Genomic DNA, 10,939 nt, shown 5'->3' on the forward strand with positions numbered 1-10,939 from the left:
GCAAAAACAAAAACTAGACTACTTTAAAATGTCACTATTTTGTTATAATTCCTGAGATAACACTATCTTAACAAAAGAGCCACTAAGACTAAAAATCTCTAAGATAGTCTTTGTGTTCCCAAATTCAGAAGAACAGTATTAATAAAATAAAAACTCAAGAGGGTCAAGTGTGTCCCAAGGTAATTGTCTCCTCCACAATGAGGTAAATCCATATGGAATAATAGGGGGAAGTTCAATGCATTAGCTTTTAATAGTCAAAACAGGAACGTTTAAAATACTCTTCATGGTTAAAAATAATCTGTACTCTAAGTCCAGTGATCATTGCCAGGGAGAACCAAAGTTGAGAAATTTCTATTAAAAACATGACTCAGAGGAAAAAATACAGGGCCTGGTCCTGAAGGAAATGATCCGGGGTCACCCCCCATTGGTCAGTCCCACAGTCACGTGGTCAGGGCATCTTTAAAAGTGTGCTCTCTGGACTCCGAGGCTCAAAGCACCTTCCCTGTCCTGCAGATTTCTCACCTGGACGAGAACTAACTCCTCGAAGGTTTGCAAGATGTGTGATGCCTTTGTGGGAACCTGGAAGCTCGTCTCCAGTGAAAACTTCGATGATTACATGAAAGAAGTGGGTGAGTGCTGTGGGTGCTGTGAGTGTCGGGGTCTCCCAGGCTGGGCAGAGAGCTGGGAGCTGGCTTGCAGCCCGGGAGGGAGCTGCTATGCTGGTCGTGCTGCTTTCGCATGGAGGGTGTAGCAGCCACAAGCAAAGTCTGTCTGAGAACTTTTCTCAAGCTAAGTTTCAAGCTCGAGCTCCCTCCAGCTGAACCAGCAGGGAAGAGTCTGAAGGAAAATCTTTCACTGTCAGTAGAACAACAAGATGCTACCCACATTGCCAAGCGTGTGTTTCTCAGGTTCATTTGGCTCTGTCTATTTTTAACATCTCCTTTTACATGAAAATTTTGCAATAACTTAAAAAGAAAAATATTCTTTCTTTTTTTTTTTTAGGCATGGAGGCAACTTTTACTTAAAACTAAAGCCATGCTATTGACCATCTTAGGAAAAAAAATCATGTTGGAAAATGTATTTTAGCAAATTCTTTTCAATCTCCATGTCAAGGCATGAGAATGTGTGGTTTTATTGCAGTAGACAAAAGCTTGGCTTCCAGAGATGTTTTTCTTCAAGGACTTAAACATTTATTCATTGGTGCAGAGTGACATGTGATGTCATAGGGTTGCGAGGAATTCAGAAGGGAAGCAGGACATGTGAAGACATACAGGCCGTGCCCTTCCCAGAACAGAGGCTCGCTCGACTCGCAATGGTTTAGGTTCTGTCAACACTGCCCACAGGCTGCTTGTGACCAAACAACCCTGGCGGTATCCAGGGGCCACCAGCCAGCGAGGCACTTTATCAGGGAGCTTCTGCTCCGAGCCCCTTCTCTTGACCTTCCCCTGTTACAGAGTATCTCCATTAGGACAGAACCCCTAAACCTCCAAAGGCTTAACCGTCCCTTAGTTACACAGTGGGAACTTTTGGTTGTCTGTCAATATTGTTGTTTTGTTTGCAGATAAGAATATCAGGAATTTCAGCATGACTCTCTTAGTGCATCAACTACTGTTCAGTGTGGTAGTTACTATGCACTGAGCCAGAAACACCAGGGTTTGAGCCACTTTTAGCTCTTGACCTTTTTGAAACATTTGGTGCTGGTAACGTTCATATCTAAATTATAATAACACTATTTAAGTCGTGAGAGACCCATGATTAAAGGCAATAGATATTTCCTGAATGGACCCGGCACCTGTGATTAAGGCAGAGTTGGCAGGTACAGGCTTCTGTAGTGAAACAAAAATGAAGGCACAAGTGAAGCTGTCATTTGTCCCCGGCACGGTCTCCCTGGAATAATTTTCCATTGTTGCATCCCGTTCCTGCGCTGAGTGATTGTACTGGATGCCGCACTTTGTGGCAGAGTGACAATTCAAGGCAGAGATACGCAGTCTCCTCACTGTGGCTACCGTCTAGACAGAGAACTAAACTGCACCGTCTGCATCCTCTGTCCTGTGCTGTGGTTCTCTCTCAGTTCATCCTTGGTTCTAGTCTTTGTCACCTGTCCTCAAAGACTAGAACTAATTTAAGCGTTTGTGTTGAAGGAGTCAGTGCACCCGCGGCAGGAGGATTCTGTGTAACATTTGCAGGCAGAACGACTAAGGCTGTGAGTTGTTCGCCCTGCGCAGGGAAGCGCCTCCTTCATCCAGACACAGCTCACAATGCCAGGGACCGAGATGCAGAGGGTTAGTTTCCAAACTATTCTACACGATCAAATCCTGATTTCTTGAGTTCAAAAGATTCTGAGTCCCCTTTAATTTTCCTTATATTTGAGAATGCTATCACCACTCTAAAATGACACAGTATGTGAAAAAACATTGTTCAACTAGAGAAATTAATCAAACGTCTTCATTTCATGAGGGAGTAATATGGGAAGGGAGCCTAGAAAATTAAACTTGGCAATAACTGTTGTGAAATGTAATTTTTGTCCACTCAAAATAGATGACCTTTTAACACAATAACAGTATATCAGGCCTGGTCTTTGACTTAGATATTTTTTAAAAATAACTTTTAATAATTAAGAAAGAATAAAATGGTCAAACTGCCTCAATCATAAATAGAAAATATAGTATACATACACATATTTTAGCATATTATAATAAACATATTATAGTAATATAATATAATAATATAATATTATAGTAATATAATAAACATATATATACTGACATATATAAAACATATAGACATCGAGGAATGAAGATTTAATCTCTTTATACATTCTTGTTGAAATAAAGGACGACTTTCCTGAAGGGTTGTAGTTGTCAGACAAGGGACATGCTAACAGTAAATCTGGTGCATGACGGGTCCTGAGAATATATCTTCAGCCATGAGTGCAACATGTTTAGCTTCAAAGCCTGTTTCAAGGGAGCCTCCAGCACCCCGGTGTCTTCTTCATCACACACAGATGTTAGCATTGCACGTTTCTCTTTCTGCCTCTAGGAGTGGGATTTGCCACCAGGAAAGTGGCAGGCATGGCCAAGCCCAACATGATCATCAGTGTAAGTGGGGATGTGATCACCATCCGGTCAGAGAGTACTTTTAAAAACACCGAGATTTCCTTCAAACTGGACGTGGAATTCGATGAAATCACTGCAGACGACCGGAAGGTGAAGGTGAGAAGCACGGAGCTGGTGCAGCGTGAAGGGGGCCAGGCTTCTAATCCCACAGCCCTGAGACGCCATTTCAGGACCAGGGGACGCGAAGCTTCCTTGGTGGGCTGACGGCCTCGGAGCTCCGTCAGTGCGCAGAGGACGCATTTCCTCTTGCTACTAAGTTGTCCCAATATCACAACGATTAGCACGTTTTATGAGTCATACAATAATGTATGTGAAGTAAATTAGAGCAGTAAAACATTAGAGGACGTTTATAAAGGGAGGCTAACAGAATAAAACTCCCCGTAATATCACCGCGCCAACATAAGGTTGGTTCGTCATCTAACTCCTTTCACAGTATAGTCTTTTTCTCAAGACGTAAGTTTATTTTCTTTCTATTCAGAACATATAAGTAGATAGACAGATACATGAGTTCTACATTATTATTTTCAAGATGTGTTTTCCCTTTTATTTTCTTGCTGGACTACATTCTTGTCCTGTAGATTTACTGGGGACCTCAGAATAGTTCTTTGGACCCAGGTTCGGTGTTTTCAGTCTTGACTTCAGTGCAAACTGCAGTCTCTTTTCACTGTGCCCACAGAGCATCATAACCCTCGATGGCGGGGCCCTGGTGCAGGTGCAGAAATGGGATGGGAAGTCGACCACCATAAAGAGAAAACGAGATGGAGACAAGCTGGTGGTGGTGAGTTATCTGCACACTTAGCTGTAGACCCTACTGTCTGGGCCTCGGGAACACTCCTGAACTCTAGAAGACTCCCCTGTTGTGTAGAACAAAAGGTTCATTTGTAGTATTTGTTTATTTGGAGCTGAGGGTTGAATCCTGGTTCTCACACTTACCTAAAGTACTCTGCCCCTCTGAGCTACACCTCCACCCTCTCGTGAAGTCAGGCTCCACCCCTCATGCAATCAGACTCCACCCCCCCATGCAGTCAGGATTCACCTTTCATGCAGTCAGGCTCCACCCCTCATGCAGTCAGGCTCCACCCTTCATGCAGTCAGGCTCCACCCCTCATGCAGTCAGGCTCCACCCCCTCACGCAGTCAGGCCCCACCCCTCATGAAGTCAGGCTCCACCCCTCATGCAGCCAGGCTCCACCCCTCATGCAGTCAGGCTCCACCCAAGCACGGTTTCTCCTAGAAAAACCCTGCCTCCTCTCTGGTATTACAGGCTGCCTAGTGAAACATTCTCACTGTATTCTGTATTTTTGCTCATGGCACTCACCATGCAGATTTTCCAGCTCCCTGAGAGGAGAACCTGTATCTTCCTGGTCTTTGTACCACCCTACCTTATTATAATTGGGGATGGATGTACAATATAAGATTCTAGAACACATGTTTATTGTTGTTGTAGAATATCATTTCCTTTCCAAAACCAAGAGATAAAAATTTAAATTCATCCTGTTATCTCTATGATTGACCATGTCAATTGTGTGCCTGTGTCTAGGAATGTGTCATGAAAGGCGTGACTTCTACAAGAGTTTATGAAAGGGCGTGAGCCGAGGGAGGAGGCCCTGGACTGGAATTCGCATCCAACGCTACCATAGTCGGTCGGATTTATTGTTTTTTTTTTTTAAGATATGATTTTCCACTAATTAGCAAGCAACTAATTTTTTCTGAAGCTGGATTTTATTGGATATGGTTATGTTGGTTAAATAAAACCTTTTTAGACTTAGAAAGTTGTGCAATGATACTTTTATTGTGTGTCTAATTTTATTTGTAATTGAGTGAAGACAATAGATAAAATTTCATAATTGTTAGTTTGGTTTTGATATAAATAATACGATCTTTCTTAATAATGCATGATTTAAAAAGGCAATGCCCATGAACTTACCACGACTGCAAACTAAGCCCTTACATACCCATACAAGACCTTGGTAATTCTAAACACGGTGAAATTTCCACGTCCATGTGATTAAAGCATGCAGGTTTGATTCTGCCCTGTCCTGGATCATTGTGAGTCCACAGAGCATGTGTGTGTGTCTGTGTCTGTGTCTGTGTGTCTGTCTGTCTATCTGTCTCTCTGTGTGTGTGTGTGTGTGTGTATGTGTGTGTGTCTGTGTCTGTCTCTTGCTCTCTCTCTCTCTCTGTCTGTCTCTCTCTGTGTGTGTGTGTGTGTGTGTGTGTGTGTGTGTGTGTTTCTTACTGAGTAGCCCAGGCTGGTCTTGAACTGCAGCTCTTCTGCCTCAGCCTCTTGTTATGCGCCTCTGCCAGGGTTATAGGGCATGTACCACCATGCTCCGTGAGTCTGAAATTTTTAGTGTAAGACAGGTGTTTTAGACTGACAAAGATCCCGAGGCTGTTTATTTATAAAGAAATAAATGTCCTTGGCTCTCAGTTTTGGAGGCTGAATGCTCAGGAGAGCGCAGCCGCAGAGAGCTGGCTGAGCTCCGGGTGGATGCTGTCATCAGGAAATGATCAGAGAGAGGGGCAGTTCCCTGACAAGGAGCAGAGAGGAACATTCTTTTCTCTTTTTTTATTAGATATTCTCTTTATTTACATTTCAAATGTTATCCCCTTTCCTCATTTCCCCTTTGAAAGCCCCCATCCCTTCCCCCCTCCCCCTGCTCACTCACCCACCCCCACTTCCCTGTCCTGGCATTCCCTTACACTGGGGCATCGAGCCTTCACAGGACCAAGGGCCTCTCCTCTCACTGATGTCTGACAAGGCCAACCTCTGCTACATATGCGGCTGAGGCCATGGGTCCCTCCATGTGTAGAGAGGAGCATTCTTGTCATCTGTAACAATGTATTCTTGTTTCCTCTCCTCTTGCCTTCGAGCCAAGCCTGCGAGCCCACACTGACCGGACGACCTATCAGTAAGTCCCATCCATTAACGCTCCGGCACTTATCATACTGTGCTGGGGTCAGGCTACCAGGACTCAAACTGTTCTTCAGGAAACACCACATCCTAACCATAGCAGTATGCTGCACCTAGAAGCCGTGTAGACGTCATGCCAGTCACAGTGTTCACACTAGGCACATGGGATATAGGTTAGCTCATGAATAAATATGTAATGTTATTCAGTAGTTTCTAAACATTTGTGATTATTATCAGCAGTACTTTTTACTCAGATTAAAACCTCCCCAGAATCCCTATATCAAAAACACTTGTGCATACACACAGGCGTGATGATAGGTCTGTATACACACATACACACATACAGTAGCAGTGAAGTTTAAAACTTGTGTTCATACAAATATAAAATAGGTTTGAAACACACACACACAAACACACACACACATACTAGTCAGGTTTCCCAGGCAGTGTATATGTGTAGACATGTGTGTGTGTGTGTGTGTGTGTATTGCATGCCTCTTTTGTGGGAGGCATGAATACCTCTATAATGATGTTTTGCGTGCATAGAGTAAGATCCCTAATTCATGAGATTTATCTTTTGTAGTAAAACAAAAATCCTTTAGAGTGTAGAGTACAGAGAGATCTATAATGCTGAGTGACATAAGCCAGGCACAGAAAAGTGTCACATGTCACACCTGGGTGTGGGGTAGAGATTGTTCAGGGTGAGCAGAAAATGTGGTCAGAAAATGGTCAGAGTTCACTGTATGAACATGTTCAATTATCACAATAACTCACACTGACCTCAACCAATATGTGTAACTAATACATGTAAGCAAAAACGCAAGACGTATTAAATGCATGCTGCAAGAATTATCTTCGTGACATCTTCTCTGGAACAAACTCCTACAGCTGTTGATTTTCTGCACAACTATTCTATGTGTAACACCATGGTTTAGAGGTAACACAGGAGGGACTAACACGGAGGGTTTCTGGTCACAAGAATGTTTTTGGTTTTTGTTTGTTTGTTTATTTTGTTTTTAATCACAAAAATAGTGAGACCCAGTATTTGTGTTTGCTAGAGCTATGTAGGGCTGCTTGGAGCACGGCGTGGCAACCCAGGGATTGTTAAGCACAGAGTATGGTGTCAGGCACTTTGTAAGATGTGTATTATCACTGGAGGGATCTGATGGGAAGAGCCGTCTCTGCTGGGGTGAGAAAGCAGAGGCTCAGAGTTCAGACAAGGCAAAGCAAGGCTGTAGGATTAGGATTATCCTGGAAGAATGCAGGTCTGGAGGCCATCAGTGGTGACAAAACCCGAAGAGAGAGTAGCCAAGGAGGGGCCCCAGATTGGCCTCTCCATGCAGACAACATTACCTTCGAAGAATGTCTCCAGTATAACTGTTTTAAAATGCAGGCACCAATGAATTCCTTGCAATGTTGAAAAGGCCCAATTGACGTGATAAACCATGGTCAGTGTTGGTCAGCTCTTAACACAGGAGTAATTAATGAATAACTGGTACATGTTAATAGAGCATTAAGTGTATACCAGTGTTGATGTCACTATTCACATGTCCTCTTCACAGTCTACAGTTTTTTATCTTCTGAGCATCTGCTACATGAGTTAGGTGATGGAGGGAGGACCAGCGGAGTGGACTGGGCCTACTTTCCAGTCCATGGGAGTCCAGTGGGCACAGATCTCTGGAGCAGTTTGTACACGTTCTGAAACAGCTAGGATGGGCCACAGCATCCTGTTTTACAAATTCTATGGGCTTGGACTTGTATTTAGTGTGTGTATGTGTGTGTGTGTGTGTGTGTGTGTGTGTGTGTGTGTGTACATTCACAAGGGTACATATGCCACAGTATGTGGGGAGCTCAGAGGACAACTTGCAAGACTCAGTTCTCCCTGATTCTTGACCAGGTCCCTCCAAGGGACCTAACTCAAGCCATCATGCTTAGGAGCAAGTTCCTTTTCCCACTGAGATGTCTCTCAGGCTCCAGAAGTGTGTCTTGATTGAAACCTGCACCTAAAGTAAGAGCTCACTCACAGAGGCCAGCAGCCATTGCTATACACACACACCACCATCACCACTACGACCACCACCATCACCCTACCACCACGACCACCACAAACCACCACCACCAACCACCACCACCACCACCACCACCACCATCACCCCACCACCATGACCACCACCAACCACCATCACCACCATGACTACCACCACCACCACTACCACCACCACCACTACCACATTCTACACCTCCTCCTGCTCTTCCTTCTCCTCCTCCTCCATCACCACCACCATGATTACCACCATAACCACCACCACCACCACCATCACCACCACCACCAATGCAGGCCCCTTCTTAGGCTGAAGAAAATCCATGGTATTGTTATCAGAGCCCTAGTGCAAAGGTTTGATTCTGGGCCAGGTCTCAACATTGGGAATGGCACACAAGTCAGAAATGAGATGGAAAACTAATCATGAGAAGGCAGGAAAACAGTGTGATCAATATGGCCACATTGGTAAAGGCAGGGAGATATTGATTATCACAGTCTGCCTTTTGGTGTAGATCTGAGCTTAAGCTGTAAACTGAGGAAAAAACTGAGGCAGAACAAGCATTATACATAACAAAGGCCTCTTGGTCAAGGTGCTCACTGACTGAAAGTGACCCCAGGCCTGGGTCTGCAAGGTGGCTTCAGTCAAGTCCTTACCAGTTGAGGGGACAGTCTGATAATCCCTATGACTGTGTCTGTTTAGAAGGCGGCTTGACTTTCCATCTTTTCCCAAATGATCCTAATTAGGGTGATGTCTTCCTAGAGGGATCCTTGGAACCCAAGGCCACTTTAAGCTTATGACAATGAGGGGACACCTCTAGACACTAGACCAGGGAATCTGGAGCTAGACATGAAAACTGACAGACCATCACTGACGATCTTGCCAGACACATATGAAGATTTTAATAGTTGTATACAGAGGTTGAGTAGGAATCAGACCCAAGGTAAAGGGGTAAATAAAAACGAAGGCAGAGATGCCATGCCAGGTTCCGTGGACCACTCATCGGTCATCCTTGGCATCTGCAGGACTCAAGCCAAGAGCTGCTGCCGCCTTTCAGGAAAAACAGTTTCTAAGACCCTGCTGCAATCTGGCAACACTAGATGTAAATACCCAATTTCCAACATCAACAACAAGAAAAAATCTCAGGACACGAAAAAGAAAATGGAAAAAGTCTATTCAAAAGAAGAACTGGAAATCTGTGAGTGGCAGATGAGAATGTGTAATGATACACCTGCCACCAGACATGACACAACTCCTCAAAATAATATACAACAGAATTCCTGTGTGGGTCAGCAGAGCCAAAGCAGGATGGCAAAGACATCAGTAACATTCATAAAAGGTCATCAGCAAGTAAAGGGATGGGCAACATCCCACACCCACACGGCACATATATGACCACGCACACGCAGGAACATACACAACCAAATTACTATAGTCAGCCATACAAAGGAAGGGAAATTTCTGTTCATAAAATAGTAATAAATCTTTTTATTGAAGACATTTTTATACATGTACTTTGATCATGTTTTATCCTTCCCCCAATTCCTCCAGGTCCCCCACCCATATTTATACTCTTTCTCTCTCTTTAAACAACAAAATAAACAAGAAACAACAAAAGCCTTAGGCAAAAATCAAAAATCAAAAAATAAGCAAAATGCAATAATATTAAAAAGAAAACTTACCATTGAATTCATTTTGGTTGGCTAACCATTCCTAGGTATAAAGGAACCCAGTGAGACTCCATTGGAGAAAACTGAGTTTTGTTTTGCCAGTAGGTACCAAGTGCAGATAGCTTCTTAGGTGTGAGACCTCATGTCAAGATTCCCTTCTCAGTCTCTGAGTTTGTATGTGCACCAGTCCTGTTGTGTCAGGAGGACACTGTTCTCTGGAAACCATCCATCGACCCAGCTCTCCCAAGCTTCCTGCCTCCTCTCTGCATAGACTCATGAGCAGTGAGAGGAGGGCTTCAGCAAAGACATCACATGGAGGACTGAGCATTCCAAAGCCTCATCCTACCCACACTGCCCATTTGTTAGTCTGCGTTAGTTCCCATCTACTGCAAGGAGAAAGCTTTGCTGATTGAGTGCTTCGTGCGGCACCGACCTACGGGAATAGCAATGTCGTCATGAATCATTTTAGTGGTACATTCCTTTAGTAGACTAATAATAGTAGGTTTTTTCCTTAGGCCCATGAATTATCTAGTCTCAAGTTCTTGGCCACTTTAGCAGGGTCAGGTGTAGATTCTATCTCATGGAGTGGGCCTTAAAATCCACTTTAAAAAGTGGTTGGTATTGTGTTACTGTTACATTCATGTGTCTTCACTAAGTCCCAGGGTTTGTAGCTAGGCAATAATGAAGATCACCTTTTGCTTCTAGTAACACATAGAATACCTTCCAGTGCCAGGGATGGTAGCCAAGAGGGGCGAACCTTCGAGTTAGGCACCAGCTCAACTGCCCCATGTCAACGACATAAACAAGTGTTGTTTTCAGCAATAACGTCTCCCTAGCAGGCTGTGGGGTACAACTAACAGCCTGCGACGTTTGGACTTTTCTATGGCCTAACAAGATGTAACTCATTCCTGGAACCTGAGGTTTTACTTGGTAGTGTAAGATATCTAGTTGGGGAATCAGCTTCCCTCTTCTTTGGTGACTTAATTTAGATTCCTTTTCTATATGTATATGCTGTAGGAAGCTTCTACAGTAGAAGGTTTGTATATGGCTTTACAAATGACCTTTAGTGCTAGTTGATCCTTCCTATATTCCCTCTTTTATACTTCCGTTTTATACTTTTCTGTTCCTTCCTTTTTTCCTATTTAAAAAAGAAAGGACATTTTGACAGGCTAAAAAAATTCATGGGTGGATTTTAAGGATA

The 10,939-nt window shown here is 43.7% G+C and overlaps 1 protein-coding gene across 1 annotated transcript; it reads left to right on the top strand.

Moving 5' to 3' along the window:
• Nucleotides 1–487: 487 nt before the first annotated feature.
• LOC127683538 (fatty acid-binding protein, adipocyte) lies at nucleotides 488–4,887 on the top strand. Its single transcript, XM_052180879.1, has 4 exons — nucleotides 488–629; nucleotides 3,040–3,212; nucleotides 3,793–3,894; nucleotides 4,656–4,887. The coding sequence occupies exons 1-4, from the start codon at nucleotides 557–559 to the stop codon at nucleotides 4,704–4,706; spliced, it is 399 nt and encodes a 132-aa protein (XP_052036839.1). The 5' UTR covers nucleotides 488–556; the 3' UTR covers nucleotides 4,707–4,887.
• The last annotated feature ends 6,052 nt before the right edge of the window (nucleotides 4,888–10,939 follow it).

This window comes from Apodemus sylvaticus, chromosome 4 (assembly GCF_947179515.1).
Source record: "Apodemus sylvaticus chromosome 4, mApoSyl1.1, whole genome shotgun sequence".
Taxonomy (NCBI): Eukaryota; Metazoa; Chordata; class Mammalia; order Rodentia; family Muridae; genus Apodemus; species Apodemus sylvaticus.